The sequence below is a fragment of the Lissotriton vulgaris genome, chromosome 8 (assembly GCF_964263255.1).
Source record: "Lissotriton vulgaris chromosome 8, aLisVul1.2, whole genome shotgun sequence".
Classification (NCBI taxonomy): Eukaryota; Metazoa; Chordata; class Amphibia; order Caudata; family Salamandridae; genus Lissotriton; species Lissotriton vulgaris.
This window is the reverse complement of record NC_141696.1, coordinates 1,118,321,572-1,118,340,622: the sequence shown is the minus strand read 5'-3', so window position 1 is coordinate 1,118,340,622 and position 19,051 is coordinate 1,118,321,572. Positions and strand designations below refer to the sequence as shown.

The 19,051-nt window shown below is 43.6% G+C and overlaps 1 protein-coding gene across 1 annotated transcript in view; it reads right to left on the bottom strand.

Moving 5' to 3' along the window:
- Window positions 1-15,268: 15,268 nt before the first annotated feature.
- Window positions 15,269-19,051, bottom strand: part of DLEU7 (deleted in lymphocytic leukemia 7) — a 53,463-nt gene continuing 49,680 nt past the window's right edge. Inside the window, exon 3 of the mRNA XM_086934947.1 lies at window positions 15,269-17,817. Within this exon, the coding sequence (XP_086791073.1) occupies window positions 17,611-17,817 (207 nt within the window). The 3' untranslated portion in view covers window positions 15,269-17,610. The remainder of the gene's footprint in view (window positions 17,818-19,051) is intronic.

Genomic DNA, 19,051 nt, shown 5'->3' with positions numbered 1-19,051 from the left:
GATACCTCCTAGAGAATTTCTTGGCATATTATTAGGACACTTGTTAGATGTTTGACCCACCCATCACCCGAACTTAATACCCTCGCTGTTATAGATTGCTTTATGTCCCGTTTTTTTCTTTCCACAACCGCATTTCCCTCAGGATGGAACGGAGAAGAGTACCGCAATGCAATGCCCAAGCTGCCCATGGCCTCCTTGTAAGCCCGAGAGCTAAACGCAGGACCCTGGTCAGAATGTAGCATGCCAATTGCGTATGTGCCGATAAAGACTCGCAAATCTTTTATAACAGTTCTGGCATCAGCCGAGCGCTGGGGCCACATCCAAATGAATCTCGTCTTAATATTTATGGGACCGCATTTTTCCGTTTGGATGTCTGCGCATAGATAGCCTGATGCTTTCCAATAGTGGTGTCTGGTCTGGTGTCTGGTCCGGTTCACAACTGCGATCTCTGTTGCAGTCCTCACAATTTATTGCAAATTTATAAAGTTCTACACTCATCCCCGGCCACCAGTATTGAGATTGTAATTCTATTAGAGATTGCAGGATCTCTTGGTGCTTCAGACCCAATCCCATGTTTGCTTCTTGTATCAAGAAGATTCTCCGGTTCGTGTTTGGAATTACTCTATCCTAGGCATGAGCGGAAAATCCGTTCCGCTCGCGGATTTCACGGATTTTCGGTAAATCCGCGATCTGCGAACTCCCGCGAATTTACTGAAAATCCGCGAGCGGCGGATTTCGGGGGCAAAAGTTCAAGCCTGTTGAACTTTTAACTATTTTAGGATGGCGCCGGCAAGCTGCCAGCGCCATCCTAAAATAGTTACTAAGTTAGCTTCAACAGGAAGCACTAATAGATAAAATAAAGCAGGTGCTCGAGCACCTGCTTTATTTTATCTATTAGTGCTTCCTTATGAAGCTAATTTAGTAACTATTTTAGGATGGCGCTGGCAGCTTGCCGGCGCCATCCTAAAATAGTTAGTTAGGATGATGTGTGTTTTGTCGAGGCTGGGTAGGAGTGGGTTCTCCCCATATCTATCGTCGAAAATTAGCTATGATGCTTGATGGAGGCCTTTGCATAATTGACTTTCACTAGCTCAATCCCTGTGCAGTTCCTGTGACCACGAGCTTCTCTGATCCGTGCCTGTCCTTTTATACACACACACAAGAGGCATGTGAACTCGCATTTAAGCCCCGTCCGTTTGGCCCCTCCCCACACACTAGTGGTGTGTGCACCGTCTTCGCGCCCTTTACCCACTTGATGGACAGGTCACTCGAGGGACCCCGGCGCTCTTTGGTGTGATGGCAAAGTTAATCAGCACCCCCAAAAATGTGTGTTTTGTCGAGGCTGGGTAGGTGTGCGCTCTCCCCATATCTATCGATGCTTGATGGAGGCCTTTGCATAATTGACTTTCACGAGCTCAATCCCTGTGCAGTTCCTGTGACCACGAGCTTCTCTGATCTGTGCCTGTCCTTTTATACACACAAGAGGCATGTGAACTCGCATATAAGCCCCGTCCGTTTGGCCCCTCCCCACACACTAGTGGTGTGTGCACAGTCTTCGCGCCCTTTACCCACTTGATGGACAGGTCACTCGAGGGACCCCGGCTCTCTTTGGTGTGATGGCAAAGTTAATCAGCACCCCCAAAAGTGTGTGTTGTGTCGAGGCTGGGTAGGTGTGCGCTCTCCCCATATCTATTGATGCTTGATGGAGGCCTTTGCATAGTTGACTTTCACAAGCTCAATCCCTGTGCTGTTCCTGTGACCACGAGCTACTCTGATCCGTGCCTGTCCTTTTATACACACACACAAGAGGCATGTGAACTCGCATATAAGCCCCGTCCGTTTGGCCCCTCCCCACACACTAGTGGTGTGTGCACCGTCTTCGCGCCCTTTACCCACTTGATGGACAGGTCACTCGAGGGACCCCGGCGCTCTTTGGTGTGATGGCAAAGTTAATCAGCACCCCCAAAAATGTGTGTTTTGTCGAGGCTGGGTAGGTGTGCGCTCTTCCCATATCTATCGATGCTTGATGGAGGCCTTCGCATAATTGACTTTCACGAGCTCAATCCCTTTACAGTTCCTGTGACCATGAGCTTCTCTGATCCGTGCCTGTCCTTTTATACACACACACAAGAGGCATGTGAACTCGCATATAAGCCCCGTCCGTTTGGCCCCTCCCCACACACTAGTGGTGTGTGCACCGTCTTCGTGCCCTTTACCCACTTGATGGACAGGTCACTCGAGGGACCCCGGCGCTCTTTGGTGTGATGGCAAAGTTAATCAGCACCCCCAAAAATGTGTGTTTTGTCGAGGCTGGGTAGGTGTGCGCTCTCCCCATATTTATTGATGCTTGATGGAGGCCTTTGCATAATTGACTTTCACAAGCTCAATCCCTGTGCAGTTCCTGTGACCACGAGCTTCTCTGATCCGTGCCTGTCCTTTTATACACACAAGAGGCCTGTGAACTCGCATATAAACCCCGTCCGTTTGGCCCCTCCCCACACACTAGTGGTGTGTGCACCGTCTTCGCGCCCTTTACCCACTTGATGGACAGGTCACCCGAGGGACCCGGCGCTCTTTGGTGTGATGGCAAAGTTAATCAGCACCCCCAAAAATGTGTGTTTTGTCGAGGCTGGGTAGGTGTGCGCTCTCCCCATATCTATCGATGCTTGATGGAGGCCTTTGCATAATTGACTTTCACAAGCTCAATCCCTGTGCAGTTCCTGTGACCACGAGCTTCTCTGATCCGTGCCTGTCCTTTTATACACACAAAAGGCATGTGAACTCGCATATAAGCCCCGTCCGTGTGGCCCCTCCCCACACACTAGTGGTATGTGCACCGTCTTCGCGCCCTCTACCCACTTGATGGACAGGTCACTCGAGGGACCCCGGCGCTCTTTGGTGTGATGGCAAAGTTAATCAGCACCCCAAAAATGTGTGTTTTGTCAAGGCTGGGTAGGTGTGCACTCTCCCCATATCTATCGATGCTTGATGGAGGCCTTTGCATAATTGACTTTCACGAGCTCAATCCCTGTGCAGTTCCTGTGACCACGAGCTTCTCTGATCCGTGCCTGTCCTTTTATGCACACAAGAGGCATGTGAACTCGCATATAAGCCTCGCCCGTTTGGCCATGCCCCTCACACTAGCGATGTGCACCGTTTTCCCGCCCGGCCATTTCCCACTAAATCCGCAAAATCCGCGAATTCGCAAATTTGCGGATTTTGCGGATCGCAAATTCGCAAAATTCGCGAATTGCGAATTCGCAAAATTCGCCCATGCCTACTCTATCCCCCACTCCAGGGATTTGAGCAAAAGGAACGCAGTTCGCATCAATTATGTATGTATTATCGAGTGGGTAGTTTAGAGGTAACGCCGCATAATTGCCTTCCATTGAGGTTTTAACTGCAAGCAGCATTTCGCCATCTATTTGTTTTTTCGTACGCTTTTTTGTAGCTACGGAAGCCGAGAGATCAGCTGCCGCTATGGCTCTGTCAGCCAATGAATTCCCTGCAACGTGAACGCCATCACGTTGAAGACTCTGTGTATGTATCACGTGAGTCTTTTGTAGTTCTTTCTGCAAAAGAACTACTTGTTCCCATAGTTTTTTATGCTTTATTGTGGCACCTGTCTCATCTTTGTAACCGTTTTTTATCCAGGTCTGCATGGAATTATTGTAAGATCGGACGCAGTAATGCGAATCGCACACTATTAGTGTCGGGAATTCATGATCGGCATTTTCAAGCGCCATCTTTAGAGATCTTATTTCAGCTCGCTGAGCTGAACAGTTTCTGAGTGATTCAGTTTTAGTGACCATCGGTCTGAATTTACCTAAGCGCCAGTGACCTTTAACAATCGTGCATGCTGCATTCTAAATCTGTTTTTCCACAACGTAGTGTTGTGCAAATCTGTCTGTGTAGATTACACAGGTGTACTGTTCGAGAGGCAGAACTTCGATCGGCAGAGGACATTCATTTTCATATTCCAGATTTTCTAGTTTTTTCATTTTCGGATCAAAATAGTGTTTCACGTCTACTGCAGTAAGAAAATTTTCCCATTGTATCCATTCTGGATCTAATGCCACAGCATTTAGATTGTGTGGGCTTGTTAATGCTTCCATGGCTGATTCTGCTGTTAAAACAGATATCCTCTTGCCTTGCGCTAGGGCTCTTTCTTTTGCTACAGAAGTTTGAACCGCTGTCAGAATTTTTTCTGACAAACTGAATTTCATTTCAGCTTGTGTGTACAAATGTGATTTGTAAGCTATTGGTACCATTTCTCCCTCATTAGAGGTCAGGTATGTGAATCCGCATCTTCCTGGGATGACTCGGATTACAAGGTTGCATTCATTTGCGCGTGTTTGCAATTTTGTTTTAGTTAACATATCTGCCTGTAATGATCTTAATATCTCTGTGTGTTCTTGAGTCCAATTAATTGGCTTAAATTCAGGTTTTATTAATTCGTAAAGAGGTTTAACCCTCTCTGCATAATTTAGAATGTATGTTCTTCTGAAATTCAGGAAACCCAGTATAGATTGTAAGTTCTTCAGTGTTTTTGGAGCCTGGAGTACAGCACATTTCTCTAAAAAGTTGTCTGCTAGACTTTTGCCTTCACTTGATAATTCATATCATTAAAATAGGACAGTTAGATGGGCAATTCTTGATTTTTTAAAGTTAAATTTGCACCCTTCAGAAGCGAACCCAAGTATTATGGTGTTCACTCTTTTCAAGTGAGTCTCCAGGTCATCATCTGTAAGATAGATGTCATCGGCATAGGATAATGCCTCATCATCATATATTTGTAGTAACTCTGTTACCCTGGGTGAAAATAATCCTGGGCTGTTCTTGAATCCCTGTGGGAGACGACAACATTTTTTTTGCGACCCCATTATTGAGAAAGTGGTCAAATACCTGCTTTCAGGTGCAATGTTTTGACAGAAGAATCTATTAGAGATATCTAATGTCGTTTTATATTTTTTGTGCACGATGTTATTCATTAGTGCTGCACTGTGTGAGTTTTGGACTGCAAAAGTTTTACAGCAGGAGTTTAGATGTCTGTAGTCCAAAACTAGATGATATGAATCGTCTGGCTTGGAGACAGGAAACAAAGGATTGTTCATTTGTGAGGTGCATGTTTCAATCACCCCCTGATATTCACGTTGATCTAAAATTTCTTTTACTTGTTTTTTAGCTTCTTGCTTAACCGGATACTGCCTCTGTGCAGTTGGTTGATTTTTTAACTATATTTTATGATGAGGAGAATCCTCATCCCATCCTACATGATTTTTATATAATGCAGGGGCTTGGGCCACTGCCCATTTTCTAGCAAGTGTGTATTTTTTATGAATTGGAATGTGATTTGAGAAGGCAGGCATAATCATTTCTTCGCCATGTGGGCACTCCCTGACAAACTCTGGTGGCCAGTCCTTTTCTGCTAGAAGGATATTATAGCCTTTAGATAGATTCTCCCAAAAGAGACCTTTTATTTTACTAGTTTTATCTCCCTCTATACGTAATGTTATTTCATATAGTTTATGGGGCACGCTCACTCGGGTGTCTGCAGTTTCCACTTGAAAGTATTCATTCGTGTCCACTGTCTCCAGAAGATTCATCAGGATCTTGCGAGCTATGCTCACTTCTGCTGCGCTGTCTAGCATTGTCTGGGCCCACTCTCCGTTTTTCAGTTGTGTCCTCAGGATTCTTGGCATGTTTTATTTTAATACTCGCTACCTTCTTTCTTGGAAATTGTTGTTTTTTACTTTGATGAGCAGGTTCTTTGTCTTTGGACTTGACGTGCTCTTCTTTATGTTCTGACCGTCCTCTTCTTTCCGATTTCTTTGAGGAAGTCTGAAAAGATCGAGAGGGGCGTGTATCAATATCTTGATATCTGTCAGGTTTCCTCAAATTGTCCTATTTCTAAGGTTGTATCTTTTCTCAGAGGGCTCCCTTTGGGGAGACTTGCCCCCCTCTTCTGGAGATCTATTTCTCCGTTGGGGCGACCTTCCTCTGGACTGAAATTGTTTTTCTCTGGGAGTGGTTTGTTTGTTACCCTCCCACTTTTTCTTTTGAGAATTGAGATTATTTTTAATAAAAGTTTTTTCAGGATTTTCAATTAGTTGGGGTTTTACTGGTTTACCACCCAAGCTATCTCTGCCTAATTCTTCATAGGATTTTTCAATTATTTTAGCAAGCTCAAAAGGTTGGTCTGTTATATCTGTCTCCTTCAATTTTTGGCGGATTGCCACACATGCTGCTTCTCCTTTTATGTTGGCTAATAATATAGCCGAAACCTACTTAAAGTCTTTTAGTAATTTCATACCCAGAGTTAAAGCAGGTTCTGGACTGTATTCATTTTGAATCTGTCTTAGTACATCTGGTATAACCGCCATAGACAGGACACTGTGTGTTTTTGTGTAGATAGAAGCAAAGACTGTGCCCCAAGTGTCACAGTCCTCCACATGTGGTGCGATCCCCATTGGGAGACAGATAGTCAGAATTCTGTGTTTTTCGTGTGGGGTAGTATCAGGAAATACTGCCTCTATCTGAGTGATTTTTTGAGCTAACCAGAATGGAATTTGTTCCCGTTTTGCGGGTGTTTTACCAAGACATGATTGTATATTCTGTGGTGTAATTTTATTTGTGTTCCCCTGGTGAGGGGTGTTTTGTGGAATTTTAATTGCAGGTTAGACTGTTGAAGTTCGCATGACATATTGGACCAATTGTCTATGTATTTTAATTAGTTGTTTTAACTGAACTAAAAATTCTCCGTTTAACATTGCTTCAATGTCCGGATGTGGTGTGTAGCTGGCTAGAACCGGCCATGTGGCTCCTGGTCTACCTAGTGGACCGAGCCTGGTAATGTGATTTTGATGTTTTAGGGCGCCATTAAACAAGAGCAGGTGCTCTTGATATGTTAGTGGAATTTCAACTTCCTCGAAAGGAGAGTATTCCTCTGGAGCTTCCGCTATTTTATAGTAGTGGAACTCATGTGTTACAGCGTGTGCTGCTGGAAAATTTATCCAGGTATAGAATACCTCTGTCTGGCAAAATTCATGTGCCTCTACCACAAATATGACAGTACCACCTCTTGATGTTACTCCATTTTCTATAAGTTTTATAGTTATAGTTTTTCTTAAATTGACCGGGATGATTATTGCATCCGAGTCGGTATTTTGGACAGTTGTGTCGTCCGCTGCGAGTTGAGCTGCTAGTCTAACTCTCTCCCTTTCGTCGTCACTTTCTGACATTTTTACTGACTGAAAGTTTTTTGTTGCAGATCAAGTTTCAAGGAAACAAAGATTAGGTGCACAATATTTTGGAACAATGTATACTTCAACATTGACTATACCGTAAACTAATACATAGGATTCTCATCCTACTAAGTTCCGGCGGATATTTAACCTTTCACCCCCTCCAGACGTCTATTGGAGTTTTTATGGGAAAAGGGGTCTGTGTGAAAAAGCACGACTGAGTTACTCTAGTGTCTTGCGTTAGATTATCGCCTTACCAAACGTTGGGCGCCATGTAGTGTAGTTCCTATTTTCCCAATAGGCTCTGCGCATTGGAATAACTTAAACGATAGTGTAGACGTAGGACTGAGGTCGACTAGGTCTCTATTGAATATGTTAGACTTAATTTAGGTTTGCCAGCTAGCTCAGAGGTCACTAGAAACTTTCTCGAATGAACATGGAGGAGTGAACTTCCCTGTTTTAGACAAGAAGGGATTCAGCTTCTGACAACCGCATAAACATGACAACTTTGCTCCCCCAGAATAAGGAGTATATCTCCAGAGTCGTGTGAAAACAATAGATAGCTATTTCACTCAGTCAATTGTGCATACTTAGTTTCACCAGAGTGCAGAGAAATAGAGAGACGGTGTTTTCAATAAAAGGTGTTATTTTTCTGAGCAGTCTTCTTTCTCATGCAAGAGAAATGAATTGCCACAATTGCAATACTTGTTATAAAGTAAAGTGCGTACAGTAAAAGGAGTATTATGAAATAATACTGTAAAAGCATTGATATGGTTTCTGAGCCATATGATACTTAAAAGGTATAAAATATATACAGTTACATACAATGATAATAGTTTGACTAAACGTACTCAACTGGTGCTTCTAAATACGTCTACCCCTAACCTAAGCCTAGTACGTGGGAAGGAGTAAATGAGTTGCAGTTTAAGTTAAGTTAGTTTTTGCCAAGATTCTGATTCAAGAATTCTCTAGGGATCTAATCAGCTCCGTACCTTGGTTCTTAGAATGGAGGAGGTCTTGTACCTTGCTCTCAGGACTCGATCTCCCGGCAACCCGCAGGGGTGACTGGGAACACCGGAGCTGGATTTTCTCGGCAGGAGAAAAAGAGAGCGTCTTTCTCAGTGCGTCAAGTGGGAGGGGCGGCTTCCTTCGGCACTTGCATCAGCTGGGCTTCGGATAAGTAGATAGCCACTCTGCTCCACACCACCGTGTGTTGCTTAAGACAAACGTTGGTATATTTATACCTGGAAGGTGCTGTATTTGACGTAAGGTTGGACATAAGACGTCAATAAAAAGATGACACTAGGGACAGCCGTTCTTTTAGTGCTCGCAGGAGTTCTAGGACAAATCAACACAAAAGCACGGGGAATTCCCAGGTTGCTGGAGGTTTGGTATGTTGTAAGAACTCGTTGTGCTTTCTAGGAGTCTAAGGAAGTAGCCTTGCCGCATTTGCTTTGCATTGGCCTTTACTTTAAATGTGAAATATTTAATTATTGTCCTAGATAAAACACAACAATATCTTACAAACTGCCTGCAGTGTTTTGAACCTTGTTCTTTTTTAATAGCTAAAATCGACACAGTTAAGGAGGCAGTTCTCCACTTCTTCGCCCAGAATTGCTGCATATACATCAGTAGAACCAATCTTTACTCTTAAGTCCCCTGCCGGTCCCCCTAACAGACCCTGCATGTACTAGAATGCCGCCGCCCAGTAATACATTTTAAAATCCGGGATCGCCCAGCCTCCTCTAGCCTTAGGAAGAGTCATATACCGAAACGCTCTCCTTGTCTTACCGTGTGCCCATATAGACCTGTTCAAAGTTTGCTCTAGTGCCACAAACCATTTGGCCTCGAAAAAGAGTGGAATTGTCCTAAATAGGTACAGGAATTTAGGCAGAATAATCATTTTGATCACGTTTGCATGCCCCACTAATGACAGGTGTAGATTATGCATCCTGTCGAGATCTTGTTTAGCTTTAGTGATCATAGGCCCAATATTCCTTTCCACTGTCTTGTCGAGGTCTGCTGAAATGTTGATCACAAGATAGACAGCTGAACTAGTCACGTCATCGCAAACTGTCCTATTATTCTTAATTATCTGAGTTTTAGCCCTGTTGAGGGCATATCCTGAAATCTGCCCGAAAGCCTGAGCTTCTCTCTCAACCTCTTCAACCGTCCTAACTGGCATTGAAGTTACGATTGTCACGTTATCCGCATATGCAAATGTTTTAAAATCTCGCCCATGGGTTTTTAATCGCTCAATTCTGTTGTTTGGTTCCAGTCTGCGTAGCAGTTGATCAATATAGAGGGCGAAGAGGAGTGGCGAGCATGGGCACCCTTGGCTAGTCCTCCGCCTAACCCGTAAGGGCGCAGTATATCTTCTATTAATTCTGAGCCGGGCTGTAGGACCTTTATATAAAGCCTGGATGGCCTTTATAAATCCCTCCCCCATACCGTTCCACCTCATGGTCCTTCAGAGGTAGTCCCAGGAGACACTATCAAATGCCTTCTCTGCATCTAAAAGTAGGACAGCCATAGGGTCTCCTGAGACTTCCGCTGTATCAAAAAGAGTAATAACTTGTCGTATGTGGTGCACCATGCCCTTTCTTGGTATGAAACTGTGCTGGGTGGGACTGACCAGTCCCTCTATCACTCTGGCTAATCTTGAAGCTAGTATCTTGGAGTAGATTTTTGCATCTGTATTCATGAGAGTTATGGGTCTATAAGACCCTGGCTCTAGTGATGGTTTGCCCTTCTTCAGTATTATTACTATCTCTGCCCCTGCCCAGGTATTCGGTATAGATTCTCCCACCTGTGCCCGCAGCATCGTATCCCCCATATCCTTGCTTAGGACTGTTTTAAAAACTTTATAAAATTCTAGGGGTATCTGATTGGGGCCTGCCGCTTTGCCTAATGGGAGACTATTTAATGCAGCTAGCAGCTCTTTAATAGTTATGGGGAGTGTCAGTGCCGCCTTCTCATCCTCAGGGAGGCCAGTGGCTAATATATCTTTAAGATACGCCTGGGTCGCTGTTGCATCCCCTGGCTGGTCTTCTTTATATAACTCAGCATAAAATATCCTAAAGACCTCCTGAATCCTGCTAGAATCTGTTATAGTGCCACCTCTGCCATCCAAAATATCCCTTATTTCTCCTGCTGCAGCCTTCTGTCTTGTACATATCGCCAAAGTGTGTCCCACCCTCTCTCGTGGCAAAGTTCTTTCCTGAGTAAAAAGTTGGCTGCTGCCTTCCTAGCGATATTCTCGACAGCCTCTGCTTTAGCGGCTATTATTTTAAGGAGCGTTTGCTTCAAGGATGTCCCCTGCTGGATTGCTATATTCAGTTCCTCCTCTGCTACTGCTACCGCCTTAAAGAGTTCTTTCACTTTTATTCCTTCCTGTTTTTGTTTATGTAGGCTATGACTCGGATTCTCGCCTCTTATACCCGCCTTAAATGCATCCCATACCATCCATGAGGAGGTACTTCCCCTGTTAATATCCCAAAAGGCGACAATCCAATTGCTCATATAATTTATGTAGTGATCATCTTTTAATAATGCCCTTTCAAATGACCATGAACTCTCCTTTTTAACTGACCTGTCAAGTTTAAGGGTAATAACTAATGGGTTATGGTCGGATATAATCCGGGGGAATTTCTCTATCTGGGCTCTTGCCATTAAAGAATTAGTGACTAAGATATAGTCCAGCCTAACGCAGACTTTGTGTGTTGCTGAATAATACGTGCTACCTGTACCTGTAGGATTCAGTCGTGCCCAGACATCCACTAAAGAGTTATGTTGGGCCAGGTTAACTATTGCTCGGCATGTCTATTTTTGAGGGCCCGTATAGACCTGTCCACCCTCGATCCCTAGGCAAGCCAAACCATTAATATTAAAATCTCCGCAGCAGATTATTGGTTCTGCCATAAGGCTAATTCTCCGTACAAGTATTCAAAGATGTCGGGTTCATCATCCGTTGACCCGTAGACTGAAACTATGGTAAATACTTCTCTGTGTATTATACACTCAAGAAGAACCCATCTGCCCTATTTATCTTCAAGTTTCCTGTTCACTATAATGTCACCTCTTTTGGCTAATACAGCGACCCCCCTAGTCTTGGCGCCTTGCTTGGTGTGCGCCAGAAGTGAAAAACCTAACTGCTCCAGGAGATAGACCCTCATCCCCTCTATGTGAGTCTCTTGTAATCATATCAGGTCTAATCGCATTGCCTTTAGCATACTGGCGACTTGCTGCCTTTAGACGTGATCATTGAGGCCACAACCATTTATTGACGCAATCCGAACACTCATTAAAATACATCGAATGGGAGTCCCACCTTTTCCACCAGTAAATTAGAAAGTTTTAAACATCGTGCTAATCTGTGCTGTGCTGTGTGTGCTCCCCTTTGTGCCCCCCTCCTCCCTGACCCCCCAGCCCTGTCCTATCCCTCCCAGAGCCCCCCCCGCGAGAGCCCCCCCTTACGGGTAAGTAGGTCAAACATGACCTATGTGTGGCCACTAAGCTCGCAGCCGTCGCAGCCTCCTCCCCCCTGGTGCCCTGATGAATCCAAAAGGTGTACTCCTTGCTTCATGCACTGCAGATTGATCGCTATAATTGCATTTGCCATTTATCAATGATTGGGACATGGGGAGGATACATGGACTGTCTAGTCCTCAGTAGTCATACCCCCTACCTCATACCCTCACCTGCCCTTTCAGTATCTCTATATATTGTTGTGCTTTCACCTCAGAGAAGAACATTTTAACCTGACCCTTCATAATCACCTTAAGCCTTGCAGGGTACAACAAATATGCCTCAGACCCAAGACCCTGACATGGAGCTATCAACTGCCTTAGCCTCCATCTTCTTTCGAAGGTGGCATGGCAGATGTCTGGGCGGGCAAAGACCGGGGTTTGATTAAATGATTGCTTTGACTCAAGCTTCGCCTTATCCATGATCTCCTGCCTCAGAAGGTAGTTGCCCACATACACCAAAATTGCTCTTGGCTTGGCTCTGGGATGCCCCGTATCCTCTCCTTAAGGTCAGAGGGTATCGGTGTGCTCTCTGTACCTCTGTCTCCCAGTTCCAAGAGGTCATCTCGGGGAATGCACTTTTAAGCCAATTAATCACAAACATCCTGGCATCCTGCTTCTCCACCCCTTCAGCCACATCCAGCAGTCTTATATTGTTCTGCCTCTGCCAGTTCTCAAAGTCCTCCAGCTTCCACTGGGCATTCTCAGTCACCTTCTCCTGGGCTTGTTTAAAAGACTGCCACCTACTAACATCGTCCCCGAGTCTTCCTGTCCTTTCCTCAACTTGGGCCACTCTGTCTGCCATACCTTCGTACAGATTGTTCCCCTTGCATCTGTTTTAGAGTGGCGAACAGTAGGTCCAGTGAGGCAGCCTGCAGCTGAGTCTGAGGGGGGGACGCGGCTTGCCCTACTTGTGTAGTCTCGCTGCCGCCATCTTGGTACATCTGAGACGTGACTGAATAGTCCCAAACTAGCTTCCTGGCAGTACTGGCTGGATTCTCTTTAACCTTTGTTCTGAATCTCCTTTTTGCTGGGTATTTCTTTGGGCAGATGAAGTGCTTACTGAGCCTGAGTCTGAGTCTTCAAGCTCCCTCCACATCAATTTATATTTTCTAATAAAAGTGAGAAAGACAAAAGGATAAATAGTTTCTTGCTGCGTAGATCCCCACAGTGTACAGGGGTTTTATGGTCCAGTTGGTTTCAAACTTTCCTTTTCTGGAGTTTTAGGTACCTTACATCATTACACATTGCCAGGTATTTTACAGCATTTTCTACTATTTAGCAGTTTTCACCTAGCCTGCCCTTCCTGATTCGTAATTGTGCCAAATGTGTTATGCTGCTCCGTCTGGGTCACTAAAAGGTCTGCTCTCAATGCCTATCCTAAGCCTGGTTTTCTGATGTTAGGTAAGAATGTATGCTAACCTGCATTCCTTGTCCTCTCTGCCCTACATTGCTGTGAAGAAGACAATGACAAGAGTAGACAACATTGGTCCAGAGTCCAGACTATCTCACTGACGCCCTACGCTGATTGGCCTTACTTTTCCAAAGAACTCAAAAATTCCTAGCTCGGGCCATTACCACCGTCTAGTAGCCCTAGCCAACTCTGTCCTAGGTAGTTTGGTACACCTCATTGCTTGTAGGGAAACTTTAAAATCACACCCCCTAAACATATTGACTAAGCTACACCCCTGCACAGTGTGCAGCTTGTCCTTAGTTTACTTTGTTTTACCTTTCCTTGAGTTTATTTTCAGGATTGCTTCCTGCGTATTCCTATTCTCTTAACTCCTACTCAAACCGTATAGCTCCAGAATATATTCATTGAACAAATCTGCTCCTGACAAGATTTCTGCAGCTTCCAGTCCACTGCAGGCGTAGGTTCACGTGCCCTTCCAAATGGAAGCCTGTAAGTACACTTTTCTAAGTGTACTTACAGGCGTCCATTTGTTTTGAACCAAGCATTACTGCAACATAGATTGTATTTACTTAATGGTACTGATCATTTTATAACAATATACACAACCAAATTCCTGAGCATATCGTGTAACACCACTATGTCCAAACTTAAATTTATTTGTCAGAGTATCTTAGAGAAGAGTGCTGTGTGTGTGTCTCCTTATGCATTCGCCTTCCTCCTGGAGATACCCGCTGGGATGTCTCACATCAATTGTAGGCATAGTTGTTCATACCAGGGAGAATGCCATGATTCAGCCACAGTCCCTTTTGCATTAAACTCCTGTCAAATATCAGACCAATAGCGGGCCAAAGAAGTGAATGACCACAGGAAATGTGTTAGGACACAATCTGGTGAATTTATCCCTGGCATTAGACATCATTAGAGTGATTGACCCAATGACTTTTGTGAGAGGCACAGGACTGCATGTTCAACATGGCCGAACTGGCCATGGCGGGCACCGGGCACTTCCCCGGTGAGCCGCCAGAGTGAGGGCCAGTTTTAGACTCCTGGGAGTGCTGTTTTTGTTACCGGGCCGGTAATGTCCCCCCCCCTGCAACAAAAGTGAAAAGCGGTACAAAACTTTCCAACACCCCCCCCCCCCCCACCCCTGCCCACCCTCCTTCCCCCCAAGTCGGCCGAGCTCTTTGCCAGGGTCAGTTTTGGTTACCAGTCCAGCCCTGATGTTCAAGATCTTACATTTCAGTCTGGCCTCCCTTAAGCCCTTGTCATGAGTATCCTAGACAGATGGCCAGTCGCCTTCTGAATAGGATTGCCAAAACATACAGGTACTTCCCTCAAAGAATTTCTTTTTAACCTAAAATCATTTACAAAAGGTGATGTAAATTGTGACATAAAAACAGGAATTAAATGTAAAACTAGGTGATTGAGACCTATGCAAAAATCATTTAAGTAATCTTGTTAAGGTTATATTAAAACCTCAGCAATTTATTTTAATTTTTTAACATAAGGCCATACAATGCTGGCAACCTGTATGTATATGACGTAAAATCTAGACTCAGAGAGTTGTAATAGTTCAGAAATTAATGCACTCTACAGGTTTTTGATGACACCCCAGTCCAAGCCCCACATCTCATTGTACAAAAGAACCAGTCAGTCAGGCAGCCTTAGAGGGCCCCAGCAACTCAGCAAGCAATGCACTCACTGTCTGAGAGTTGTGAAGACAAAAGTCGCCCTGCAAATTTGCAGATAATTTAACACAGATATCAGGAAGTAAGTTACCAAGAGTCAACAGGTCTACAAAGGACCATTCAGGCTAGTGGAAAGGTGTTTCCTTAATCTTGAAGTCAGCATTATAATACCTAGAACCACCCTGTGTTTCATAACCTTGTGGCTGATTTCTTAGCCGCATGAAATATCTAGACATTTGACCAAAGTGAAGAAATGTCTTTGTGCTGTTTTGAATATGTCAGTATATTCTATAATGACATATGTTGCCATATCAGCGTTCTTATCTTATACATGATTGTGAAATCGTTTAATGGCGAAAAGTATTTGGATCATCAGTGAAATAAAATTCTTTAGTTACAGCTTTATTCCTTTCAATACAAATGAAGTAAATATGTTGTTTATTATTAAAACCAAGGATTTTTTTAACATTAAAATAAAGAGTTACAGCTTGCACAATAAATATGGCTCCAATGAAATACTAAAAGAACAAAACTTGAACAAGTTTAAAACACCTCCGCTTGAGACAACAAGCCGCACCACTTTTTAGTTCTTTTATTCATGCAACTAAACAGTTGGCCTGTAGCATAACGGATTATAGTTTAACGAGACCACAAGCAAACAAAGCAGACATAAATATTACTTTTAGTATGTGTAAACATAAAAACATGATTAAATATTGGCTCATCAATGGTTCCAACCGACATCGCTATAACCATGAAAGTAATTTAAAGCAACCAGTCCTGCAGGCATTCTCTAAGATTCCCAGCATGTCCTCTGACCTCAAGCTCAAAAAATTGACGTATCATAACGCAAATGGATTTGTCTTCACTTACAGAAATGTTGTAGTGTTTGAGATTCCTTAACTATGTAGGTCTTTTCCTCACATATTTGCATGAGACACGAACCTACTGGTAGAAGTCGAAGCACCATTTGGGCTAGCAATGAAGGGTGTTAAGCTTAGATTTCTATATTCATTTAAAAGAGGGGATGCAAAGGATAGTTTTTGCTCCATCCTTCATTATCTGAAACAATGAGTATATACCTAATAGCAAATATTAAAACCGACCAAAATCAGCCTTTTTTTAAATAAATCTGGCACAAATGAACATCTTCCTTTAAACCTAGAGAATACAACTGAAAGGCTGTTGTAATATTTAGGCAAATACAATGAAAGAGAAACTTCCCACTTCCCTCTGATACGCGGTGGTGGTGTTGGCACTTCCAATATATTCAAGAGGGATCTACAAGAGACAACTTTTAAGAACATTGTGTAGCTCTGTTGACAAACTGTGATGCACAAAAAACGCTCAATATAATTTCACAACAATCTGCCCTTTGAGGGAGTTTGTCAGTGTGTTAGAGCGCATGGAACTTTAATCTGCAACATTAGAGCCTCCTCCTTGTGCATGGCAACACACAAGAAAGCAGAGTGAGAGGACGCCATTGTGTCTTGGTGGTAAGACGTAATTTCTTTGTTTGCAACAGGTCACTTTCGAATACATGAATGAAATTCTGCACACAGGTAAGAGCACTCCTGTAATTGCCTATGATACCTCACGCAGCAGTACTTTATTCGAGCCGGTGGTTTCCTGTGTTCGGCACTGGCCCCTGATTGCCAGCACCAGGGTTTATGACAGTTTGCCACATGGTGGCGCTGTCTGGTTAATTTAGGTAAGAACACAACAACAGCCATTTATCAGTTCAATATACATTTACAAGGACCAATACCTGCCTTCCAAACCATTCATATAGCTTTGGAGGCCTGGAATAGTATGAATTGTCAGACTTGTAAGAGTGTGATTGTTAGTAGCTGTGTGTGTGTACTGTCTTGGCAGCTGGCAGGAGCAATGTGTGGTGCAAGCTGCAGTGGGCTCCTCAAGAGAGCCCCAGCACTTATTGTTATACAAATTAAGCACTGCTCACACAGCAGTACTCTGTGGGCAAGATCCAACATACAAACTCAAGCTTGGCTCCTCAAAAGGAATGAAAAGTCGTTGCCTGACCAGTATTTGTAAATGTAGAAGAACAATCTAAGTAGTCAAGCAGAATGAGCTCGGTAGTAGTTTAGAACGTACAACACAGAAAGCAGGAATTCAGAAATGTAGGTCAGAAGTCAAAGGAAGGTATGATCACTTCTGCTACAAGAGAGCTGTTGATGGTGGAAATTATTACAGTGATGTCACATTATTTTCATATTGAGGGAAAATTCACATTGGGGTCACAGGGAAGAATCGGATGTGCTTGAATGAATAACGATTTGTCTAAGTATTGCACATTGATTAACACAAAAGGAATCAATTGCGCGCTTGCCACCAGAAGGAAATGTGGCAAAGCTTCAAAATGAAGTTTGTGTGGATCTACATATTATTTATGAATCAATCCACTGTTTCATGCATGTGTTGTATGTTCTTCTCTGAAATCAGCTCCCAATGGCCTCAACAAAACAACTTCAGGAGTGATTCAGGAATCATGTGCAAGGCAAATTTGTATGCAGAAGCCTAAAATCTATCCACCACGCAACAAACTTTTCTTTGGGCTCTCATTCAGATCTTCTGGGAAACATAATACTGAGTCAGAAGAGTAGAGGAGGTCTCCTCAGCACATAATAAATGCGTTGAAATGATGCTTATTGGTCAATTTTGCATCAGCCTTTGATGCTGATGATCAGATCGTCTCATCGGTAGGGCTTGGTGCTGTCTCAGATGTCGGGGATGTTCTGCAGGATCTCTCTCAGAGCTGAGCGTGCATCATCATGAGAGTCTGGAGGAAAGGTTGCCAGGGACTGGATCAACTTCATGACTATGGCCTTCAAGCAGTGGTGCGCAGCGATAAGATCCCTGTCGAAGTGCTGTCCTTCCAGCTGTAGAGCCATATGGCTGCAAATGTTTCGAAATTCAATGCTATCCTACAGAATACAAAACAAATTCTGTTAGACAATGACATACTGTTTGTTTCATTAACTGAAAATACTCATTGAATCACAGTTGTTAATATGCATTGCACTGAACTGCACTTCTGTAAATGCTTGCACTTCATTTTGTCACAAGATGCAACTAATAAAGTGTAATAAAAAGAAAAAAGAAACAGCTTGGGAATATCCATTCAAATGGTAGTGCACACCAGCTTTATTTTCAACTTTGAAAACTCCAAAAGGCCCCACAAGTGCCTTCCAGGTTTATCTCGTTGTAACCGCATGCATTTGGGGTTTTGGCCACTTTCAGGTTGAATGTGACCTACTATGAAGCGTTTCTGTGCCACACCATTGTAGGAGTTTTGGCCAAGAATGAGTAAGGTTGGAACATAACCAAGCTTAATAGATGCTGCTTCAAATGCCCTCCAAGTAATGGGTGCTCCAGTCTCAAATAAATTAACTGAGAATTTAGATGCCTATCAAATCGACCCGCTTCCTCCTTTTACCCACAGTATAGTTTCTATACTCTCATGCAGGGCTTTAAGTGGGATGAAAAAACAGCTGGGTCTCTCAAAGGGGCGTGTCCAGTGTAATTAAAGGCGTGGCTTACATAAACGTAAGCTAAAAATCTGTGCTTAGCATACTGTGTCGCCCAACTTGTATTTAGCTTGTATTTAGCTGCTTCTGTCATTGCATACAGATATATGATTCAACAAGTAACATCATACCTACAAGTCAGGACTATTGGCGTTGTCAATGGTTTTTAGTTGCATAAGATAAATAAGCAGCACTTATGGCTTGTATATAATATTAAAAAGGCTTCCACTTAAAGCCCTGGTGAAACCACAACAATGTTGCTGCTCCCTAGTTTCAAAAAGAGAAGGGAAATCCACAGAGAAAACAGCTTTCTTTAAAGGATTTCCCTTCCCCTACAACATTCACCTGGCATTACGTTATGCCGTTTAATGCAGTGTGAGCACGCCACATCGATGTACCAGCTGTCACTAAGTCCGGAAAAAAACGGACCGCCTGTCCCAGGCACAAAACAGACCCCGATAGAGACCCGTTTTGAGGCCCCCTTTAAAAAACTGCTAGTGCTCAGCACCTGTGAGACCCGACCCACTTAAAGCCCTGCCCCCATGCACTATGAGTTCATCCCTATCAATGAACTGGACATAAGGACATCCCTGCCTTTCTTAAAAAAAATGTCATGGAACACATGCAATAC